Here is a 25,253-nt window from a genome sequence, read left to right as displayed (position 1 = left end):
TTTAACTATTCTTCCTTCCTGCGGCACAAATACAAAGAAGTAGCACAGTTTTCAATACACATTTTTGGAACAAGTAGCAGGTTCTGGGTTTTATACCCTTACAGCAGTGACAAAGATGCTCAGGACTGCACCACCAAAGCCCACCAAAAATGCCCGAAATGATACACCATAGTGATAAAGATGAAAAGATTTAGTGGGTGGAAGAGAGCTTGAACTACACTCATCTAGGCTAGACATGTGCACATAACAAAAGTAAGAGGATTTAATGCAAATAATAACATATATATAAAAGCACAAACATGTCAGATTGCAGGCCCACTACCGTATAAGAGGTTTGGCTTCCCCGCCTCTTACCCTACAGCCTCTGCTTTCTGTTATTCGTTCCCAACTCAAATTTGATCTAACCAAACACATGTTTGCCTGCAGCTATCTGACTAGAGTCACCCTACACTGTATTTAGTCAAAAACAGCCCAATGAGCTCCAGGTGAATGGGCAGTGGTGGTAAATAGCGGTGGCTGAGCTGAGGAATAGATGCTTTGTGTGAGAATGTGACCAGCTTGCCTCCACTACTCCCACTGTATTTTTTAGCCAACCAGATGCCTAACGTTCGCTACAGGTATACCGAATAACAGTATTATATTCACAAGACTCCTGAATCATTTTCTCTCCAGTTTCCCTTACTGTCTCCTGGTCCTCCCTTTCCATCTCTCCCCATAAACACCCCATCAGGTACTCTGAGGTGGTCTCACGGAAACATAAACACTTTAAATACAATATGTACGAAATACCATAACATAACATAACATAACAACTAATACCAAAAGATTGTGCCTACAATATATTACACACAAGGAATAAAAGGTTGAATGGGTATAAGAATATGAATGACTGAGAAATAATTAGTTTGCATGCGCATATATTCTCAAGGAAGAAGGGCAAGAAACCTAGCATCTGGCGTGAGAGTCAACCATGAAACATGAACAAGGTCTGGACCACGTTATAGTACGAAAGAACCAAATTAAAAATGAAGGCAGCTATTGATGTTTTGCTTTAAGGAGAATTACAAATTGGGGAAAACTACTGTACCTGCTGCAGCTTAGCTGCCCTGTATTCCGCCTGCCTGCTGCCCTGCTGATATAAGTCAGTCAGTTTTCCAATCTTATCCATCAGCTTCTTAGACAACAGGTTGTTCTGCTCGCCAAAGTCTTGTACAGCTGCATCCAGCTCCACCAGCTTAATATTACAGCTGTCTAATTCTTCACATAGAATCTGGAGTTTGCAATCGAAAAATGGACGCATGATTAACTTTCTGGCAGAAGGTCGGCAAACGTTTATGTCACTATAAAATTGGTAATTGCTTATTGATATTGCTCTCAGTATTCTTACAGTTTGGCATTTAGATGAATTGGGATGTTGGATCACACCAAATACTGTTAGTCTATATTCCCTGGAGTCAGAATATTCCCACAATGATATTCTGCAGTATGTCTCTTCAGAAGCTAGCATCTGCTTTTATATATCTGTTTTTGATAAATGAACTATAAGGTATGCTGCCATCATTTCACAGTTCTATCACCGTCTCACATGATTGGCCCTTTGTACTTTGTAGGGTATAACCATCCAATAAATGCCACTAAAACATACACTGTATTTTATCTCCTGCAAAGTGCCTAAAACATGTACTCCAACATATTGTGATTGCATTTCTCATGCTTTTGCTGTTGTTTTGAGAAAGTGTAGTTTCTTACAAATATTCACAGAATAGATATAATTTCTAAGCAAGCAGGCTCCAGTGCATGCCCACATTCCTTGTACATTAAACCTTTTGCACAGAAGACACAAGCATAACTACCTTTGCCCCTTAGGCATCTCAGTATCTCAATTTCCTCAACAAAATCAATGATGTATTTCATTACCTTGTGGTCATGTTTAGCTTGAACTATATTTGTTGTCTTCTCTTTTAATCTTGATGTTATTGTTTCCAACTCTCGTCCTATCTCCTGAATACTTTGATTAAATTCTTCATTCAGTGCCTTGCTTTGTTGGGCATCACTCATCTTTGTCCGAATCTGAATTGTTACAAAATAAACGTATTTTTGATGATATGTGCACTGATCAGAGTTATTACTATCTCACAATACATGATGTGAAAATTGCACTCTTACTTCAAATCATGCAGTACTATACACTAGCTGTTCAAATGTATGGCATCTGTTCTAACTTTACAAAAGATTTAGCATTGTAGGAAAAGGTATGGCCTAGTGCTTAAATATTTGAACACATTTTCTAAGGATATTGCGAAGACATGTTTTTGCAAGTAGTCATTCTTTTAACACCTATCAGGGGTAGTAAGCGCTGTGGGTCACATGTATCAAGCATTTTTGTGGTTGGAAACAGCTGATCGGTCTGTTTCCAACTGCAAAAATGCATTTACATAGGTCTGAAACACAAATTGCAATTTGTGTTTGCGATTTGGTATTTGGAAGGGGCGTGTTTAGGGCGTCCCTTCCAAATACTGAATCTGAATGGGATGTATGAATGTTTTGCAACTGATTTACGGTCACAAAACATTCATATTTTACTGCCTCCTTGAAGGAATGGAAACAAATATTGTTTAAGAGCATGCAGTAGTCCCATGGACCACTGCCTGCTTTTAAAAAATTAAACTACAAAGTTTTTTTAATTTATTTTAAATGCTTCCCCAGGCACTGCTCATCCAGTTAAGAGCGGAGGGCAGGGGGGCACAGTGGGGAGTAATTCGACACATGTCAACGAGGGAAACTTAAATAAAAATACAAAGAAACTCATGGTTTTCTCATGCATTATCAAGCATGAGGAAGGTCTATTTGCGACCCATTAGGAATCACTAATGAAACTCAAAAGAGTGTCATACATTGGGAATACCGATTAGCTAACTGTGATTCGGAGAAAATCGCAATTCGGTAATCACTACTTGAAATAATGATACATGTGGAGCTATATAAATACAATTAAAATTACAAATACAGGGAGGTAAACATTTTATATTGTGCATTTCGCATCTGGATTTTTCTTTATATAACATAAGTACATACATTGTGCTCTACTTTATAAAATTATCTGCTAAAACATGCACAGCATAGTTGGTATAGAAAAGGCATACACTATGCCGATACATTTTTGAATATTCACCTGATTCTGGATTGCTAAAAGAACTTGCGATATTTCAGCAAGCTGCAGGGAGAGTTCTGCAGGTAAAATAGTGTACATCTCCAAATACTTATTCTGCTGTTGATCAGCCACTTTTTCGAGTTTTTGTTGGTGAGCTGTCACTTGAGTATGCAGAAGCTAGAAAAAGAAATTATGCAAACTTCCTTTAATTAAACAACTTGAATGATGACTGTTACTGTTATGCAGTATTTCCTAGGTAGGGTATATAAGAACCTTAATTCCTCTATATTCTTCACATTGTATAAATAGAGTTGTCATAACAATCCCTATCTTTCCAAGGTAGTACTTACTTTTACAAACTCATAGATAGAGATACATAAATCCCTGAAAAGAAGCAAATAGAGCACAAACTCCTGAGCAATCATTTCTGAAGAATAGAATAATTAAGTGGGATACATCCTTACACAAATTCTTAGATGACATGACTATCATAAAACTGATAACATTAATTATAATTCCTTAACTATACAAAATGATTAGTATCACAGTTTTGCACTGGTGTAATAAAAGAAAACAGGTGTTATCAATAAAAAACTCCAAAACTATTTTATCAACTATTGAATGATAAAGTGCTGATTCAGCCATACCTGGATTCAAAAGTGTGTTCTACAGGTGGGAGAGACATTTTAGAAGTGATAGCTTAACTCTGTGACAAACAGATATTCCATTTGAAGAGAAAAGGAATGCAATATGATATTATAAAAGAAACTATCAATAACATGCAAGTTTACAAGTTTAATGTTAATTTTTGGCTTTAAAAAAAATGTTTGCCTACATCTAACATATGATTTACAATTTTTGGGGGAAATCTATAATGCATTTATATATTTAACATATTTGAGCATGTAAAGCTACAATTGTCTTAGGGAAATTATTTCCCTAACAAAAGACCAAGATGAGCTTGTTGAGGCCCAGAGGCAAAGCAAAAGAACATTTAAACAACACACGTGTATACATTGTTTCTTTTCCCTCTTAGACAGATCCATAAAATCAGTATATGTGTCATTACAAACATTAAAAAGAATATTGCATGGTGCAATATTAGGCATGTCGTAAAGTAATACCATGGTTCTGTTGTTCCATTCACAGCCCTTTCCGTGAAACTTTTACTTTAGTCCTCATCGATTTCGGTGTATTTTTACATTAGGAACCATTTTCGTACAGTGATTGTATGCTCATTCCACAAAATCCATGTTGTAACCTCCCTAGAGGCAGTCAACCACAACAGTAAATCCAATGACTGCAGTAATGTTTGGTTTGTTTACTTTTGAACACCCAACTAAACCACAGGGTCTACAGATGGTTGTTTATTCTGAACACTGGCTTCAGCTTTCTATTGTTTATGAAGAACTGACACTCCTCAGGAGATTAATGCGTTTTGTACTCCTGCAGGACATAAGTTTGAATAACCACAGTTATATGACATTAAATGAGTGTCATTAAAATGTGCACTATACACACTAGTGTTTTCCAATGTTTTGTACATCATTGTACTATGTATTGCATAATTTGGAATGTCCTGAAATAGTGGTTCTGTCTGGTAGAAAGTACGTTACTTAGTTGTGCTCTGAATGCACGCATTAGATTTGGGTAGCAACCTTTTCATAAACGCTTGTGAAGTAAAACAATTTTTTCTTGAAGAATTAGAAACAGAAATCGAGATGCTTTATACTGTTTCTGTTTATCAGAATTAAATAATTCATAGATAATCATAGTAATGGGTTGCTGTCAACATTAATTCGATATTTACATAGACATGGGGTGATCGTGTGACATAGGTGCTCAGTGCTCAACAGATGTACAATATATACAAGGTGGTTACGTTTTTATATACAGATGAGGGATAGGCCAGAAGGTACATTAACACCAATGACTCTTTCCACTGACAGTGTCCTTTTGTTAAGTGTGGAGTCTTGGTTGGTCTGGGCCTTGAGTGATCATCGACGTTTCAACCCCATCTGTGCCCCATTCGGTGGTCATGCAGGGCCTTCATCAGGACAGGTGGGGGATCGGAAAGGGGACAGTGACAGCCCGGGGGGGGGGGCAGGACAAGGTCTAGGCCGAGGGCGGATGGTTCAAATCAGGCCCAAGCTCTTGATTCAACGTGGATCTAATCGGGAAAATGGGGCAGACGAGCCGTAGTCATGTCTTGCCTCTGCGTATAGTCAGTCCCTGACTATATGCGGAGGCAAGACATGACTCCACGCTGAATCAAGAGCACTCATCGCTTGGGCCTGATTTGAACCATCTGCCCTCGGCCTAGACCTTGTCCGCCCCCCATCCCAGGGCTGTCACCGAATGGGGCACACATAGGGTTGAAACGTCGACGATCACTCAAGGCCCAGACCAACCAAGACTCCACACATAATGAAAGGATACTATCAGTGGAAAGAGTCATTGGTGTTAATGTACCTTCTGGCCTATCCCTCATCTGTATATAAAAACGTAACCACCTTTTATATATTGTACACCTGTTGAGCACTGAGCACCTATGTCACACGATCACCCCATGTCTATGTAAATATCTAATTAATGTTGACAGCAACCCATTACTGTGATTATCTATGAATGATTTAATTCTGATAAACAGAAACAGTATAAAGAATCTCGATTTCTGTTTCTAATTCTTCAAGAAAAAATTGTTTTACTTCACAGGCGTTTGTGAAAAGGTTGCTACCCAAATCTAATCCGTGTATTCAGAGCACAACTAAGTAACGTACTTTCTACCCGACAGAACCACTTTTGTTTATGTACTCATACCCAGGTTCTGAGGGACACAGGGTTACCCCATTATTGTTTAAGCATGTCCTGAAATAGAGCTTGGCGCTGAAAAACCTAATGTGGCTAGGATAATTCAACAGACTGCGAGGCGTTTGTGAAATTGGAGGTTACTGGTCAGCAAAGTATCCCTTTAATGTAGTATACATAAGATCAGTTCTTATTTGTTGCATCAAAAGGTAGCCAATGAATTGTCAGAAGTCTGAGTTGATATTTAGGACTTTTCTTGTATATTCTGTTACATCAGTATCCTTGAACACTTGATGGTCCCAAAATGTATTTTGTAAACTGTTACTGAAATGATAGACAATTTGAATTCCTAGTTCTCAAATGCCTTTATGAGGTAATTTAATGCAAAACATGGAGCAGTTCTTCCCTAACATAATATGATGAACAAAAGCAGCTGAACCCTATAAGCCTGATTCACACAGGGCCTCCACACTCGTGGCGGAGGCCTCGCAGTCATGGAGGCATGAGAATTCTCATTGCAAAGATTCCGCCCTGAGTGCGGAGACTCCCCCATGACTGTGGGGCCTCCACCATTAGTGAATCAGGCCCGGAGAGTGTACAGATTTGAACCAAAATACCATGGTCTGAATTCCTAAATAGAAACTCCGACATCTGAACTTTGTAAACACAGTTGTTTTGTTATCAACATGGTTTTAAAGCAATGATTGCTGACCTTGGTTTAAAAAGAATAACACGGGTATACTGTGATATTGTACAATGCATTTAGTAGAATGTTTTTATCCAGAAAGATGGGGAAAAGCTCCATGCTCTGCAAATTTCTATTGGGCATTCGCAGGAGTGACTTACTACGCACGGCTGATAAGAAAAGCAACACTTTCCTACCAAGTGCTTTTAACTAACATGCATTCTAGGATTTGGCAGAGAGCAGAAAAGAAGGCCCAAGTATAGTGTGGGTTATCATGACACACAGCTGGTAGGCCCAGTACCCAATTCATGCACAACTCTTATTCTTCCCGAGTGTTGTGACCTATAATTAAAATGAGCAGATTTGCAGAAATGGGTTGCATGGGTAGGCAAATTTGGTTGACTGAAATATATATTCTACTTATACAACAGTGAAACAGGGGTTATCCTTTTCCAACCAGTGTTTAACAAAATCGGCTTATGATGATTTTCTTCATGGCGACTCATCATATAAGGTTCATCAGTCACTCAGGACAAGGTCAGGGGAATTGATGGCAGACAAGGAGAGCGAGGTCTATTCAATGTTTCCCTTACCATGACTTATGTAAACACCCAGGGTACTAAGGGATGCTTCCACTATATTTAATTATTCACCACAACACTACTCATCAAAGGTGTTTTACCTGCAGTTCCTCTAGGTGAGTCTCTGTGTCCACTGTGGGATTCAAAAGATATTCCCTGGCTTCCTGAACCCAGGATTTCATGCTGTTGACATGTTTTTCCACCTCATCTCGGTCCTTTAATTCTTGTTCCACTAATTTCTTACTCTTTTTCACCTTAAGTTGGATACTTCAAAACAGAAGAAAGAACAGATTCTTAAAGTTTGAAACTGAGAAACAAAATCTGCACACCGTGAGACACACTCAATTAGTAGTGTGTAGTATATATTTAATTCCAAAACAACTACATAAACTGCTGCTATTTAAGATTTCTACTAAAAAAACTTAAAGATTCTATCCAGTAAACTGTCCTATTCTTGGAACTGAATGCTCTCACATAACAGAAACATGAGGGTGAAATTCTTATCCTACAACCCTTGCATTGCAACCTGAAAGAAGAGCTAGAAAAGATTGTTGAAAAAAGGATTTGAAAAGGAATATGCTACTTACCAGTATGCATCTGTTCTTGGCATGTAGAGCTGCAGATCTACACACTTTTGCATAGATCGCCATCTGGTGTTGGGCCCGGATGTTTGCAGTTTGTTTTTCCTCTTGGAAAGTCTTTGGAAGTCACGAGGTCAGTGACCCCTCCTTTGGATCGTATTGCGCATGGGCTTCGGCTCCATCCTCAGATTGTTTTTCGCCAGCAGGGAAAGATGGAGCGTAGTAACAACAGTGAAGAAACCCATGTGTGTTGTATCTAAATAAGATAAACTGGAATAGATACAGGTAGCCGGGTGGGTGGGAGTGTGAAGATCTGCAGCTCTACATGCCAAGAACAGATGCATACTGGTAAGTAGCATATTCCGTTCGAGGCATATGAGCTGCAGATTACACACTTTTGCATAGACTATATAGCAGTTCCCAACCTTAGCGGCGACCACGGGTATCTGTTGCAGTGGTTTGAAATAGTGTTTTAAGTACAGCCTGGCCCACACTAGCTTGTTGCTTAGTTTGCACATCTACACAATAGTGTTTGGTGAAAGTGTGCGGTGTTGACCATGTAGCTGCTTTGCAGATATCATCTAATGGGATGGTCCCTAGAAATGCCATGGAAGCCCCTATCTTTTGTGTAGAATGGCCTTTAGGGGGAACGGAAAGCGTTTGTTTTGCTTTGTGGTAGCAAATCTGGATGCATTTTACAATCCACCTAGCCATCCCTGATTTTGAGATGGGGTTGCCCTTGTGTGGTGGAGAGAAAGAGACAAACAGTTGTTTGGTGTTTCGGAAAGGTTGTGTTCTCTCGATGTAGTAAAGTAAGGCTCGTTTGACATCTAGCGTGTGCAGAGCCCTTTCTGCAACGGTCTGAGGTTGTGAGAAAAATACTGGTAATTCTACAGATTGGTTTAGGTGAAAAGGGGAAATGACTTTAGGTAGGAATTTTGGGTTGGTACGGAGAACAACCTTGTTCTGGTGCATTTGAAGAAAAGGTTCTTGTATGGTAAGTGCTTGTATCTCACTGACCCTTCTAAGGGAAGTGATGGCTACAAGGAAATCTGTTTTCCATGTTAGGAATTGCAGTTCGCATTTATGCAAAGGTTCGAAGGGAGGCCCCATCAGCCTTGTGAGAACGATATTTAAGTTCCACACAGGTGAGGGTGGTACTCTGGGGGGAATTATTCTTTTCAGACCTTCCATGAAGGCTTTAATGGCAGGTACTTTGAAGAGTGATAGATGTTGCCTGTTTTGTAAGTAAGCTGCAATTGCTGCGAGGTGTAGTCGAATGGACGTATAGGCTAGATTACACCTCTGTAGGTGGAGTAAGTAGCCTATGATGTGTTGTATAGACCCGTCCAGAGGATTGATGGCGTTGTTATGGCAATAAACAACAAATCTTTTCCACTTGGCAGCGTAGCAGGCTCTAGTGGTAGGGCGTCTAGCTTCTCTGATGACGTTCATACAGTCAGGGGGAAGATTTAGGTACCTGAATTCTAGGGTTTCAGGAGCCAGATCTCAAGGTTGAGCTGAGCTGGGTCCGGGTGCCTGATCTCCTCATGGTTCTGGGTTAGGAGGTGTAGCTTTTGGTGTGGTACTACCGAGAGTTCCAGCAGCGTGGTGTACCACAGTTGTCTGGCCCACGTTGGAGCTACTAGGATTAGTGTGAGGGAGTGCTAATACCACTAATGGTATGAGTGGGAGAGGCGGAAAAGCGTACGCAAATTTGCCTGACCAGTTCATCCATATCGCATTTCCTTTGGACAATGGGTGTGGGTATCTGGCGGCGAAGCTTGGGCATTTTGTGTTTTCGTGGGTGGTGAAGAGGTCTATCTGCGGATGCCCCCACATTTAAAAGAACGGATGAAAAACCTGTGGGTGAAGTTCCCACTCGTGGATTTGTTGTGTCTGTCTGCTGAGCAGATCTGCCACGGTGTTTTGGACTCCTGGGACATGTTGAGCTAGGAGAAAGATTTTGTGGGGACTTGCCCATCTCCATATGCTCTGTGCTAATTGAGAGAGCTGTGGAGAGTGTGTGCTGCCTTGTTTTTGAATATAATACATGTCCGTCATGTTGTCTGTGCGAATGAGGACTGCCTTGCCTGAAATCTGTGTTTGAAAAGATTTCAGGGCTAGAAAGATTGCTAGTAACTCCAGATGGTTGATATGGAGTAACTTTTGTTGCGGCGTCCATGTGCCCTGCACTGTGAGGTGTAATAGATGAGCTCCCCAGCCGGAGAGCGATGCGTCCGTTGTTAGTATTATCTGGGGAACCGGGTCCAGGAACGGTCGACCTTTGGAAAGGTTTGTGGTGTTCCACCACTGCAGAGAGCGATGGGTGCGACCGTCTTCCAACACCAGATCTGTCAGTTGACCCTGGGCCTGGTTCCATTGGCGCGCTAAGCACTCTTGGAGTGGACGCATCTGGAGTCTTGCGTGGGGTACTATAAAAATGCAAGAGGCCATCATCCCTATTAGTTGCATGAACACTCGTGCTGGAAGGGAGTGTTGAGGTATGAATTTTTGTCGCAAAGCCTGAATGCTTGCAATCCTGGCCGGATTGGGGTAGGCTATTGCATTTGAGGTGTCTATGGTGGCACCGAGGTATTGTTTTATGTGGGATGGTGTTAGCTGGGACTTTTGGTGGTTCACTGTGAAGCCTAGTTGGTGAAGTAGTTGGATTGTGGTGGCGGAGTGGTGTACACATTGATTGTATGATGTGGCTTTTATCAGCCAATCGTCCAAGAATGGGAAGACGTGAATGTGCTGTCTTCTCAGGTGTGCCGCCACCACCACTAGGCACTTGGTGAATACCCGAGGTGATGTTGTGACTCCGAACGGGAGCACTTTGAATTGGTAGTGTTGTCCGTCCACTACAAATCTGAGGTACTTTCTGTGAGCATGGTGTACTGGAATGTGGATGTATGCGTCTTTCAAGTCCAGTGTGGTGAGAAAGTCGTTCTGGGAGAGGAGCGGAAGTACCTGCTGAAGCGTTACCATGTGAAAATGGTCTGAGTGTATGTATGTGTTTTGGGGCCGGAGATCTAGAATAGGTCGTAGAGTCTTGTCCCTTTTTGGTATTAGAAAATATAGGGAGTAGACCCCCAAATTTTGTTGATTGACAGGAATGTGTTCTATTCCCTGTTTTTGTAGGAGGGAGATTACCTCCTGCTTTAGTAATGTTGAACGTTCTTGTGACATTGGGCGTTGCCTGGGTGGAATGTTTGGGGGGGGAGATGTTAGTTCCAGGCAGTAACCTGATTGAATTATTTGGGTCACCCATTTGTCTGAGGTGATGGTCTCCCAGATATGAAGGAAATTTTGGAGCCTGCCCCCGACCGGAGTGGAATGGTCTGGGGGGAGCGGGGGGAAGTCATTGGGTAGTAGGTGTGGCAGAACGGGCGTTGTTTGTTTTGCCTCTGCCCTTGTTGTTGTTACCCCTGTAGCCGCCTCTTTGGTAACCTTTTGTTAAGGTGGTCTGAGTAGGGGAGTTGTACGATGTGGATGCTATGCCTGAGGAGTAGCCTCTGGATGCACTCCGACATGATGAGCGGCGAAAGGAGCGTCTGGGCGGGTGAGACTGTAGGGCCCCCATGGATTTTGTGGTATCCATGTCCTTTTTCATCTTTTCTAAGGCCTCATCCACCTTTGGCCCGAATAGATGTTCCTGGTCAAAGGGATGGTTAAGGATGGAGGCTTGTACTTCTGGTTTAAACCCAGATACCCTTAACCAAGCATGACGACGGAGAAGGACGCTGGTGTTAATGGCCCTGGAGGCTGTGTCTGCTGCATCTAGGGCACAACGTATAGAGGTGTTTGTGATTGTTTTACCCTCTTGAATTAACTCGTTGGCTCTACTTTTATATTTTTCAGGCAGATGGTGCATTATGCTTTCTAATTCGTCATAATGAGCCCTGTCATATCTGGCCAGCAGTGCCTGAGTGTTTGCTATACGCCATATGTTTGTGGCCTGGGATGCTGTGCGTTTGCCTGATGCATCTAGCAGTTTTGACTCCTTGTCAGGTGGTGGTGCATCACCTGACGCTTGTGAGTTTGCCCTTTTACGTGCCGTAGATACCACTAAGGAATCTAGTGGCGCTGGTCCTCTGATGTAAGAGGGATCTGAGGGAGCAGGTTTGTATTTCTTTTCGATACGTGGGTTAAGAACCCTGGCTCTAACTGGGTCTTTAAAAACTTCTGCCGCATGCTTTACCACCCCTTTGAGCATGGGCAGTATGGAGGTGGACATATGTGTAGTATTGAATGTGTCTAGGAGGAAATCTTCCTCCACAGGGTCATTATGCATGTCTACCCCGTGATAATGTGCTGCCCTTTGCAGAAGATGGTTAAACCCTAATGAATCTTCTGGTGGAGATGGTCTAGTAGGGTAAATATTGTCTTGTGGTACGTTGGGGATATCTGGTATGTTGTAATGGTCCCATGGATCTGGAGATCCTGTAGGGGTGGGGTCTTGTGGCACATCCCCTGTATAATCATATGGGTCCCCCTGATCATCCTCGTCTGGAGATGGAGTAGGAGAACGATGAGGTGGGGGTGGAGAGGGCGGAAGGGGTGGAAGTGGGGAAGGAGGAGGAGGTAGAGGGGGAGGGGAAGGTATTCTGAATGGAGAGGTAGCAGAGTCCTTCCTCTTTGGAGGTGGAGGTGGAGGCGGAGCAGGCTTCTCCAAATGTCTCTTCTTAGTAGAGAGTGTTAAATGTCCAGTTTTTGGATCCTTGGTAATAGTTTTTTGCAAGGGATGCGGTGTAAATAGCTCTGGTGAGGTAATTTGGTCCGTCGGCGCCGAAGACGTCGGGCCGATGATTTTTTCAGTTTTTCTGTGCCGGTTTGATGTTTAGAACCCGGCTTGAGACCCTCCAGTCTCTTGGTCGGCGCCGAGATGGGCTTCGGCTTGGAAGTGTCGGTGCCGGTGGCCTTGTGTGGTTTGGTCGAGACTGAAGATGGCGTCGGTGCCGAAGGGCTGGGTTTTGACCCCGAGGGCTTCGGTGCGGAGCTCGGTGTCGAGGTGGAGGCCCGTTTCTTTTTCGGTGCCGAAGTGTGTTTCTCGGCACCGCTGGCAGGCTGGCTCAAGCCCGAGCCGCCAGAAAGGCTTACTTGGCTTCTTCACTGGGCCCGAAGGTGGGGTGTGTGAAGCAGTGTCTCTGGTCTTGCCTAGGCCCAGAGGCGAAGGCGTGACTGAAGCCTTTTTGGGTGTCGGCGCGGGTGTGGGAGGGGTAGATTGGTACTCACGACCCTCTGCGCCGGAGTGATGTCCTCCACATCTGACTCATCGGCCTCGGAAGCGCTGACAAGGTCCTCTTCGATGCGATGATGTTCCGGATCGTCAATGTCGTCTCCGAAGATGTCGACCGGAATGGACGTCGAGGAGTGTGCCATGTTCCTTCTGGCTCTTCGGTCCCGAATAGTCTTTTTGGATCGGAAAGACTTACAGGCCGGACAGTCTCGAGCCTCGTGTTTTGGGGAGAGGTAAAGATTGCATACCTCATGAAGATCGGTGTGGGGAAATTTGGACCCACATCGAGGGCACTTTTTAAATGGAGTTCTTTCCATGAGCCGGGACCGGCGCCTGGGTAGGCCCGAAGGCCGCCGTCGACGACTGGAACCGAAGGTTTGTGTCAATGAGAAGGCGCGTTGATTGAAGAGATCGTGATCGAAACAATACAGCGATTGTGGTGAGGATTGCGCATCGATTGTCGAACTGGAAGCTGTTCGGAACCGGAGCGCGAAGATTACATCGGAGCCCGATGGCGGAAAAAAACAATCTGAGGATGGAGCCAAAGCCCATGCGCAATACGATCCAAAGGAGGAGTCACCGACCTCGTGACTTCCAAAGACTTTCCAAGAGGAAAAACAAACTGCAAACATCCGGGCCCGACACCAGATGGCGATCTATGCAAAAGTGTGTAATCTGCAGCCCATATGCCTCGAACATTATTTTCTCTACAATGCTTTCTCACTAAAAACATATTGAATCTTATCAACATAAACAGCAGGTAGCTCTATGAGCTATAGAGAGATAAAAGAGATTAGTATTTCAAATTTTGTAGGAGTCTTACTTGGTGCAGCGGTCTTGCATAGCTTTGATCTCCTGCATTACTGGCAGCTCTTCCTGTGATTTGGAGTCAATTTGCACATCCCGGAGCACACTGTTTGAAACGTACTGCCAGAGATGGGCAAGGGTGCCTTGTTCTTGCTCCACTTCTTGGACAAAAGTATCGTGGTAATCCAGTAGATCAATGAGCTCTGTCTTAGAAGCCTTTTCTGTTGAGCTGTCTGGAAGGCGGTCCTGAAGCTGGTCAATCCTTACTGTAGCATTTTGAATCTATGGAAACATGATTTAATAAAGAATTTACAAACGAAGAAGAGCTAACAAAAATATTGACCGCTTACTTTGATTTCAGCGTATTTAGGCAGTTTCTAAATAACCAACCATGCAAGCAGAAGACCTTAGGAGCTCATTACGATGGTGGAGGGACCGCCACCGCCAGGCCGGCGATCCCTCAGCCGTCTGGCTCCCATTTACCCCGCCACATTAGGATGGCAGGGGAAATCGTTCCACAAGAGTGGCAGGCACAAAGAGCGCATGCCAGGCTTCCGCCACAGGCAATCATTGTGATTGCCTGGCGGAGCGGTTCAGACCGGGGAAATGGTGGATGTGCCTAGCAGGCACCGCCTTCCCAATCACAACGCTGGCATCAGCCAGCAGCACCATCCGCAATGTTAAAAGGTCAGGATGTGCCCGACAGTAATTTGGCTGGTGGGACCCCAGCATGACAGGCGGCCGGTCCCAGCACAGCTATGATGGCGGGCGGACTGATGTCCACCCGCCATCATAATGAGCCACTTAGTTCTTAGTTTTAGCTCTTGTTTCCCAATTTGTCCAAGCTGTGTGATCCTGAGAATGTCATTTTACCTTAATTAGACAAAGCTTTCTTACCTGATAAATAAGAAGTCTTTTTAAAGAAAATGAACATCAGTATAAAGCATTACACTAAGACCTGCCTGTAATCACTGAGGGATGATTTAGTTTGGAGTGTTGCGCTATTCATGTCACCACCTTTAAAGCAGTTTCTAAAAAACAAAACAACCTATTATTAAAGACTGAAATAAGTATTGAGTGATGTGTACAAACCTGAGATTACACAAGTAACTATGTAGAATGGTGTGTAATGCATCAAGTGGTACTCGAGACATGATACTCAATCAGTCATTTGAAGGATGTCGACTGAATCCCAAGCCAATGTTCGACTTAAATCATTTCACTTCAAACGTTTATTTTTATATTAAATATTCAGTATGTTTTAGAGTAGCATGAAAAGGGTGAGTTTAAGTGAAGAAACATTTTATTGTTATTAAAAATCTAATTTAGATTTAACTAATCTAACACCTGTTCTAACTATAAACTTAATAGCATTTAAGAAGGAAATGAACAGAAAGGATCTAACTTTCTCGGTCTCCCATTGGTTGAAATATTTAACTTTTGGTACTGATGTAATTTTTGTGAACTATGGTACATATTCTGTAGGAAGCTGGCTCTCTCAATAGTGTACCAAATAGTGGTGCACTGTGCAGAGAGTACAGGTATCCCTTATTAATGTACTGGGACATGCTCTAGCAATCTCAAGGTGTTCTATTTGTGGTATTGTGGTCGAGCAGCCCTAGGCTTATCAGAGGGGAGTGTTAGGCATTTGTGGCATACACAGAGTCAATAAATGAGACACACATTCAATAAGGAAATCCAATAACAATTTAGAAAAATAACATAGGTTTTTATATTTATATAGACACTAAGATCTACGAGATTAGGTAAGTACTTTAAGAGGTTTCAGGGTGCACCTCCAAGGCGCAGTCCGGGTGCACGTCATAATAAATCCAATACTGAAATCAGTATGGATTTACTAAGACAAGGTGTTTGATACCGAACACCATAGGTTTCAATGAAGCCATCATGTAGCTGGGGAACTCATGACCAGTGCCCAGTACATATACTTAAGATGGCTTCCCCGTTCGCTTGCACCATCTAGTAATTGAACTAGATGGCACAAGGGCACATCTGCTCAAGCGGATATGCCCTCACATGTAATATAATGCACCATGCCTTAAGGCTACAAGGACTGCTGTAGGGGTGACTTACATATAGCCCATGCAGTGACTTTGACATGGCACACAGTGATTATGTCATGTCATGTTTTCAAACATGGTTTGCACCATATCACGAAGTCTGCAATGGCAGTCTGTGTGGAATTTGTGAGTGGTTCCCTTAGGGTAGCACAAAATATGCTGAAGCCCTTAAGGACCCTCTTTAGTACCCTTGACCTAGGTATGTGTGGTACCATTTACTAGGAACTTACAGGGGTGGTAATGTCCATGGCCAATTGTAGGACAATCAGACATTACCTTTTTTTAAGGAGGGGGCACTGGCACTGAAGCCAGGTTAGCAGGCCACTGTCAGAGTCGAATATTAGCATCCAGTAGCAAAAACGGGGCAAAAAGTGGGGGGACTACCGTAAAAAAAGCCCAGTTTCCTACACTTATGTATCTAAAAAACGATTTCATGCTGGAGAAGAACCTCTTCCAGGGCTAATAGCAAAAATAGGTTTGAATGGGAAGGGCAAATAGTTCAGCATTGTATATGTTTTTTTGCTTTGTAAAGCAGCAGAGATAAATAATAGTTATTTATCCACTGCTCTGCAACCATTAAAAAAGGGAAAGAAAGACTTTAATTCTGAAAATAACCGTGACATTCCTTCAATATGTGTTTTGGCTGTAGTCAGAATAATCTTATTCTGTCTTGGTACTAAATTGTTTGATTATTGAAGCATGTCCAGTTTGCAAACCCTAAGTTTCACTGAAGATGAGATAGGCATGCTATTACAAAGACCATCTACTTTAAATCGGGATGGAAAGAATTCTAGTTTAACAGAGCAAACAGAGGCAGGACTTCAAGTAGCAGTGTACCTGTAATCTTTGTTGATGTCCCCGAGTACCCTGGAGATTTTAGTTGTATACGAACTAAATGTTCGAGAGATTGGATGTTTTTATCCATTAAAACGGCAGAAAATATTAACATTAAACAGTTGATAAAAATCAGCGAATTAGAGGAATCAATAAAAATAAATATCCAATCTCTTTTATTACGGATTAAAAAATAACTTTCTGGTTTCAAAATAAACACCAAAACCTTCAAACAAAAGAAATGACTAAAAGACCTTTTAAATTTCTCTAAAGAAGGGGTACACCTGTAGCTACAAAAAGATTTTCACAACCAGGTAACCATTACAAGATATCTACCCCAGTACCAGGGGAGAGGTAAAAGAAGTTTATTGGTTTCTCTTAAGATTCTTCCTACTCCGGCTCGAATATTAATGACTGAGAGCCGAGTCTGAATACCTCGGAAGGTCCCACACATGGGAGTTTTTAGGGAGACAATGGGGACGAGGCAGAGGGAGACGACGGTTCAATCCCAGACAAGGAACAGGAGAGGTTTGGATGAGACAACAGGTTTACAGCCGGGGCAACAACAACTAATCCCAATCTATAACTTATCCAAAAGAAAGCTTTATGAGATGGAACAATGTGTTCCAACTAAAGGTATGTCATTTGTTCCAATGGTTAGAACTGGCTTTACACAAACTAGGTGAGAAATAATGCAATTTTTTGGAAAGTTAAGACAAAAAAAACTATTTTTCGGACAAAGATAATTTAAACACCAGTGGTTTCTCAGGATTTAGAAATCAATCTACTTTCTTTCCTCCACTAGCTCAATGCCAATCGAAGTGATTATTTTGAGAAGACAGTTTTATGTGAGCTAGATGTTACTGAATCCAAAAGGAAATATGTGAAATATAACATTCTACATGAAGAAGGGGAGGTCATAAATCAACCACAGAATGACACAAAAATAATCATTAAACCTGCAGACAAGGGTGGTGCCATTGTGGTAATAGATAGAGAGAATTATGAGAAAGAAGACCTACAGCAATTGCTAAATGATGATACTTACAGAAAACTAGAGGGGGATCCCACACCAGCAATAAGGGCTGAAATCTGTAGATCTATGGAAAATGGGCTTGATGGGGGATTGATTATAGATAACAAATAAGAACCAACAAACTCCAGTTATATATATATCCTTCCATAGATCCACAAAAATCTGCAGAGTCATCCGGGACATCCAATTATCTCCTGAGTGAACTCTATTTACAACCTGTGGCTAAATATGTGGATGTAATCCAAACGCCCTTGATTCCAGACATACCAAGCTATTTGATAGACACCACTGATGTGATTAACAAATTAGATCACATGACGTTTGACTCTGAAGTAGATATTTTTTGACTTTTGACATTACAAGCCTATCTACAAATATTCCCCAAGAGGCAGGACCTGAAGCCATAGAATACTTTTTGGAAACAATGCCAAGTCCCCATTGCATACCTACATGGTTCATTTTAGAGCTGGCACAGATTTGCCTTAGACTGACTTTTTTCTGCTTTAATGAAACATTTTATATGCAGGTGAAAGGAACTGCAATGGGATGTCCCTTTGCCCCAGAACTGGCAGTTATGTTTATGGCCCAATACAAGGAGAAATGGACATATGGAGATAACCCTATTAAAAACAATATTATGAAATAGAAACGCTTCATCAATGAAATTTTTAGGTCGACATATTTAATAATACAATTACATTGTTCTATTTTTATTTCAAAACAAGAAGTGGGTGGAGAGAGCATTGTCTTTTGGATGCTCTATGAAAAAGTATGTGAATTTTGATATTTCACTGACAGAAATATTTACATGCAAATGTACTCAAAGAATAGATGGGAGGGGTGGGAGTGAGAACAGGAGAAGGCACTGATGCTGGAAAGATGGTAAGTGGAAATATTGACTCTGGATATTCTTGTATACCAAACGCAGCACTTTATCATACACACAAATACAATGGCAAAAGTCACCTCAATATTTTGTGACAAGACAACACTTTGCCAAACGGGATCATGGAATTCGTTGGATCCTTTTCACAGTTTTGTTATGTTTTGTTGATATACATAATTTGTAATGTAATATACAAATGAGTATCTTTAATTCTGTTTTGTCCTTAAATTGGATTAATGCACCAATGAAAGTATTCAACAATATTTAGAGATTATATAATTGGAAACCTTCTTCCTTTACATGAACATATATGTTTTTTGACAAAATGAGTCTGAGTAAGGGCTTCAAGGAGAAGATGAGTTGATGAACCTTGAAATCTAAAAAATAGAGGCATATGAGGCTTCTTGTGTGTATTACACAAAATATACTACCCCACAACAAACTTAAACAGAATAAGCAATCCACCTTTGGAATAAAAAAATGAAGTGGGCAATAATACATCAAGGCAATCATTCAGAAAAAAACACAAAATACACTTTTGAGTGTATCTAGGCTACAGAGAAGGCAGGAGAAATATTAATTGAACTCATGAGATGAATTTCAGTATTCCTGTTCTCAGAGCAGCTGGGCTAAGGAAAAGAAAACACGTTGTTTTCAACTCCAAAGACCAGCAAATTCCAGCCGAAACTTTCACTAACCTAGGGCGGACAAGCATGTGCATTACTGCCTAGAAATTGAAAACACAAAACTGAAATTGTAGTTGAAGAGATGTAGGGAAAAAGTTCCATAGTATGAACAGTTTTTTAGATTATAGACCTATGTGTGCAACAGTTCCTTCCAAGAGAGGCAAATGTGAGGGATATAATAAATGAAATAGTGTGAAAAAGGAGATCAGTAATAAAAGCTTACAACAGAATCTATTTTTTTCAGTGCATCAGCATGTTATAGAAAAGGTAGAATTGGTTTGCCTTTGGCTATGCGCTAAGGTAAAATTAGAACAGTGATTTCCAAATTCTGGTCATAACAGGTATATATTCAAGAGACACGTTTATATTTTGATTGTGTAGCACAGGGAAATATTGTTTAGGCACATTATTTTTGCAAACAATTCACAGCTACATTAATGACAGCCTCATCTATACCTTTTGATTCAAGCCTTTCCATTCCTGCACCACCTCCTCTAATATCTTCTCTTGCTCTCTGGCCACACTGCGCAGACGGGTCCAGCGCTGCCACACAGTTGTCATTGACTTGCTTATAGCTGCTTTGCTGGCATCACTTCCAATTTTCTCCATAAGGGAGACGTTTTCCTCCAGTGATGTGATCTTCTCATGAAATAGATTTACCATAGAAACCAGTTCCTTCAAAAAACAAAAATATACATTAAAAACCAAATTATACCTCTAAGATACCATCATAGCTAGCCCCTCAGTTATATTTATTACATAATTTTTTATTTCGCTTATTTCATTCTGTATGATAAAGACCAGGTTTCTGACTTCTGTAAATAAGACAATGGGCCACATGTATTATGAACTTTTGCGGTGGGAAACAGCCGATCAGTCAGTTTCCAACTGCAAAAATGCTTCTGCATCTGTATCAAACACAAATTGTGATTCAGTAACAAGTGACCGAATCACAACTTGTGTTTGCGAATCGGTGTTTGGATGGGGCATGTTTAGGGCGTCCCTTCCAAATACCAAATACGAATGGGATGTATAAATGTTTTGTGACCGAATTTCGGTCGCAAAACATTAATATTTTACTGAATCCTTGAAGGAGGTGGTAACCCATTCGCAAATGGGAAAGAGTTCCCAGGAGTCCCCATCCACTTTCAGAATGGAAAACAAATATTTTTAAGAGCAGACAGTGCCTACGCTTAAAAAATTCCATTAAGGAAAACAGGCTGCATTAAAATAAAGACTGCTTTATTTAAAAGCAATCACAGACATAGGGGTCTGCTGACCTCAGCAGGCCACCATCCCTGAGATGGCGTAGATTTCTAATGGGTCGCAAATTGCAAACTACCTCATTAATATGCATGAGGTAGGTCTATTTGTGACCCATTAGGAATCGCTAATGAAACTCAAAAGAGTTTAATACATTAGGAATAGTGGTTACCTAAATGTGATTCGAAGAAAATTTCAATTAGGTAACCACTACTTAAAATAATGATACATGTGGCCCACTGTGATTTAAAAGGAAACAGTAGTAAGCACAGCACCCGGTCCTGAATGTTTGCCTTGGGTATTTTGGCTGAGGTGATCTCATAATATTTACAGAGTACCAAAACTGCTGCTTTTGGACTGATTTTGATGACGTGAGCTTGCTTTTCTCTGAGGCCCGTCAGTAGGCTGCTTACTGGATATTACAAGTGCCTGATCTAAATTCAATAGGCTAATTTCCTGTCTGCTATATTTTTCATGTTTTTCAAAATTGGAAAGGTATTGGTATGTTCATCAAGGTGAAATTTCCATCAAGCAAGAAGTCCTGTAACCTTGCCCATAGCACTAATATCTGGGAGACCCTCTGGAGGCTGCTTCTTAGCACATCTTGTAGGAAGATGGGTTTTTGTTGCAGTAGTCCCCCCGCGTTTTGCCTGGAATTTGATGCAATTATGACTGAAGTACACTGGATTCCTGCTAACCAGGTCCCCAGTGCCAGTGTTCTTTCCCCAAAACAAGCCTACTGGTCACCTGATCCCCAAGTGAATAGGCCTTTAGCAGCTATGTAAGTCCCTAGTAAGCGGTACACCTAGTACTTAGGGGATAGACATTAAAGATGGTCCCTTAGAGCTGCAACATATCTTGTGCCGCTCTAATCGTCCCGCACCAAACTCATTCAGACTGCCACTGTAGGCTGCGTGACAAGGTGCTCAAAAAAGTGAAAACATGACATGGCACACACTTGCACTGCATGCAATATTTGTAAACCACTCCTACAGCAGGCCCTACAGCCCTAAGACAGGGTACATTATATTACATGTGCTAATGTATGTGCATGAGCAGATTTGCCCTGTGCTGGCCAGTTCAATTACTGACAGCACAAGTGCACAGAGAAGCCATCATAAGGTATGTACAGAGCACTAGTCAAAATGAGGTTCTAAGCTAACCAATGGCTTCACTGAAACCTAGCGTGTTTGGTATCAAACACCTCGTATTAATAATCCTACACTGATTGCAGTGATGTATTTATTAAAGCATGCACCAAGAGGTAGAAGTACTACCTGAAACCTACTAGACTTCTAGTGTGCTGGCTGACTAGTCCAGTCCAGCCTGCCACCACAGACGAGTTTCTGACCCCCTAGGAGGTGAGAGCAGCTCTCTCAGAGGTCAGAAGCAATGCCTGATATGGAGAGAGGTGTTATCACCATCCCCCTCCAGGAAGGTTGGTAAATCAGCATATCAAGGGAGGAGGCTTCAAAGGCATCTGTCGCCTTTGATGTGTGACCCAAGGCTTCCCCAGACAGGGGAGATGCCACCCCCTGCCCTGGGACTATCTGTCCCCAGGACAGGTAAGACAATTAGCTATGCAGGAAGTGTGTGGCACTGCCAGGCTGAACACACCTCTAGGGTGAACAAGCCTGAAGTGAACACGACTTTAGAAATTTCACCATCTTCTTTGTGGTGGAATTAGGAACTTTGGAAAAGGATGATGCCCCCCTCCCCCCACAGGAAGAGGTCATCAAGGGGGTGTAGTGACGCCAGGGGTAAGTAGCCCATTGGCTACTACGCCTCACTCCCCTTAAAGCTCCTAAATTGAGTATTTAGGGAACCCCTGATACCATGACTTGAGATTTTAACAAAAACAAAAGAAGGAGTGGGCAAAGAAGACTGCTGACCCGAGAACCAAGGAGCGCAACTGACTTGGTGCCAACCCTGCCAGCCTACCTGCTGCACCCGACCCTTATAGAGAAACTGACTCGTTCAGCCACTATGCAAACTTCAAGAAACCTGGAGGGCTGCCAGTGCTTTGCCTATTGCCAAAGAAACTCCCTTGGAGTAGAGGAGCTACTCCCTGCAGCCGTAGCCACCAAAGAAGCAGCGCCTGGTACACAAACCTATCGCCTATGCAGACTACGGATGCAGCAGCCACCAGGAAGAGGTAGCCAGGCTCCTACAGGTCATAACCATCCTCCCTTCAAGTGTGGGGATGCCAGGACCGACCGGAGTCACACAACACCAATACCTGGGGTACTGGACCTCTTGCAGCAACCAAGGCTTGTTGTGACCAGACACCAACGCTGAGGAAAAACGACTTGTACATCAAGAGACTTCAGGGTCAGTGAGAACCACACTGAGAGTGGCCTAGCTGTCCTGTTTTTCCCTTTTCTGCAGACTAAATAAAAAGTAGGGAGTCTGCAATCGCCACCAACCGATGCCTCATTGTACCTCTGCACCCGCGCACCACAGCCCAAGTCCAAGGGATGTGATGGTGCCAAGAACCACAAAATCTAAGCCCACCCTAGGGTTTACCCAAACTTGACTTCCAGTCGCTGCCTGCAGCCTCTTTCTGCAGTCCCCCTCTAACCTCGAGTGACTTCAGCAGCGAATACGATGCCAAAAGACACCACTGCACTTAAGTTTCACAGCCTGAGGAGCATTGGATCAATGGTCTCCCTGCATGCCCGAGGTTCTCAATGGTTGAGCCCCCCAGGGGGTTCCCCCGGACTGGTCCCCCAGTCCCAGCTTGCAGCCTCTTTCTGACCACACCATTCCCACTTGTAGTGAATGGAACACCCAATACGTAACACACCTTTGCACCCAGACGCCCTAGAGCATCCCGAAGTGACCTGTTGGTGTGGCCTTGGACCTTGCCCCATGCTCACCTTAAGTCCCAGAGAACAGTCCCGTAAGTTGCTGTTAAGTGCCTGAATGCAGTACATATTTTTCCCCCATAGGATGATCTTGGTATCTAAATTCATATAAAAGCATGTGTTGGTATTATAAATTGGGGTTGAATTTCTTTATTGAGTGTGTGTCTCACTGCCTTTGTGTGTTCAATAAATGCTTAGCACTATCCTGTGATATGCCTAACTGCTCGCTCACACTACCACTAAAGAGATAGATTGGGGTGTCATTTGTGCTTCTGTAATTACTTTGCAGTGTGGCTGGACTATTTACACAGTGTATCTCTTTTTGGTCCACTATATAAGAGCCAGCTTCCAACATATCTTGATGCAGAAAACAAAATAATTCAATAGGGTTCTCTTCTACACAGCTTTCCTTTCTTTGATCTGGGGAATCCCACAAACACTGATCGTCCGCACGATGTTCCTTGGTACGATCAATGTAAAAGCTCATATCCCTTTAAGGGTCCAATCAATGAAGCAGCCTCTCCTCCTCTTTCGAGGGGTGAGGGGGCAAAGAACAAAGGTAGGGTGATACACTGCTCAACATGGAAAAGAGTTGCAACTTTAGGCAAGAAGGCCGCTCAAGTTCTCAACATCAGCTTTTTAGGAAAAAAGGTGGTGCAGGGCGGTAGAACTGACAGTGACTGAAGCTCACTCATATGACACACAGAAATAATTGTAGTGAGGAAGATAGTCTTCATATTCAAGAGAGAGAGCAGGCAGCTAAGGATCGTCTCAAAGGATGTGCATATGAGAAATGTTAAGATCAAATTAAGGTCCCATTGTGGCACCACAAATGGTTTGGGATAAAACATGTGCGTTATAACTTTCAGAAACTATAGGTCTTTTAACAGCTCTTTTAAACAAGGAGAGTTGATCCAGCATATGTAGAAAGGCCGAAAGTGCAATCAAATATCATTCAATAGTGCCCACTGAAATGCCTTAGGGGCCAAAGACAATACAAACAAATACCATTTTACAGCTTAGCTTGTAAAAGGTCAATCTTGCAGATACCTCAATAGGCCTCAAATTCATCCCTGTGCCTTACATAAACGGAAATCTACCACTTCAGGAGGCAGATCAAACAAAGTCTACCACTGCCAATCAATCTCCATGCTTAAAGATGCAGTCTCAGATGAAGGACCCTGCCCTGCTGCTGCAACAAAAGATCCTCTCGAAGTGAAATCCTATCAGAGGACAGATGCTCATGTCCAGAATGCCTGGGTGCTACACCCTCATGCCCCAATCCAGAGCCACCAGGATGACTTCGACCCTGTTGTTCCTGATCTTTTTCAGAGCTCATGGAGAGAGCAGCAGGGGAAAGAATGCGTATAGGATCCCTTCTTCCATTCCAGTTGAAATGCATCTCCCAGCAAGTGCTCCTGCAGGAACTTCAACGTGCAAAACCTTTGACACTGCACATTCTCATCGGTGCTAAAAATATCTAGCCAGGGTTCTCCCCACTGTTGGAAGATGCTCTGCACCAACTTGGGAAGTGAACACAATTTGGAATCTGCCAGACGCAGCCTGCTCAGGCATGCAGGGACCCTGCCAGATTTTTTGCAATCAAGGAATTGCACTGGCACTGGAACCAAATTTAGAGCCTCAAAGACTGTAGGAACAGGACCCAGGACCTCACTCCATCCTGTTTGATGCAATCCTACATGGTGGTGGTGTTATCGTGAAAACCTGAACCAGCCTCCCCTTGA

The 25,253-nt window shown here is 42.6% G+C and overlaps 1 protein-coding gene across 1 annotated transcript in view; it reads right to left on the bottom strand.

The window, feature by feature from the left end:
• Positions 1–25,253, bottom strand: part of SYNE1 (spectrin repeat containing nuclear envelope protein 1) — a 1,959,630-nt gene that overhangs the window by 751,248 nt on the left and 1,183,129 nt on the right. Inside the window, exons 79-84 of the mRNA XM_085611789.1 lie at positions 19,835–20,053; positions 13,872–14,137; positions 7,327–7,492; positions 3,173–3,328; positions 1,918–2,070; positions 1,088–1,270 (exon numbers count right to left, since the gene is read on the bottom strand). Coding sequence (XP_085467915.1) covers positions 1,088–1,270; positions 1,918–2,070; positions 3,173–3,328; positions 7,327–7,492; positions 13,872–14,137; positions 19,835–20,053 — 1,143 coding nt within the window. The remainder of the gene's footprint in view (positions 1–1,087; positions 1,271–1,917; positions 2,071–3,172; positions 3,329–7,326; positions 7,493–13,871; positions 14,138–19,834; positions 20,054–25,253) is intronic.

Source organism: Triturus cristatus, chromosome 6 (genome assembly GCF_964204655.1).
Source record: "Triturus cristatus chromosome 6, aTriCri1.1, whole genome shotgun sequence".
NCBI classification, from domain to species: domain Eukaryota; kingdom Metazoa; phylum Chordata; class Amphibia; order Caudata; family Salamandridae; genus Triturus; species Triturus cristatus.
This window is presented reverse-complemented; position numbering and strand designations above follow the sequence as displayed.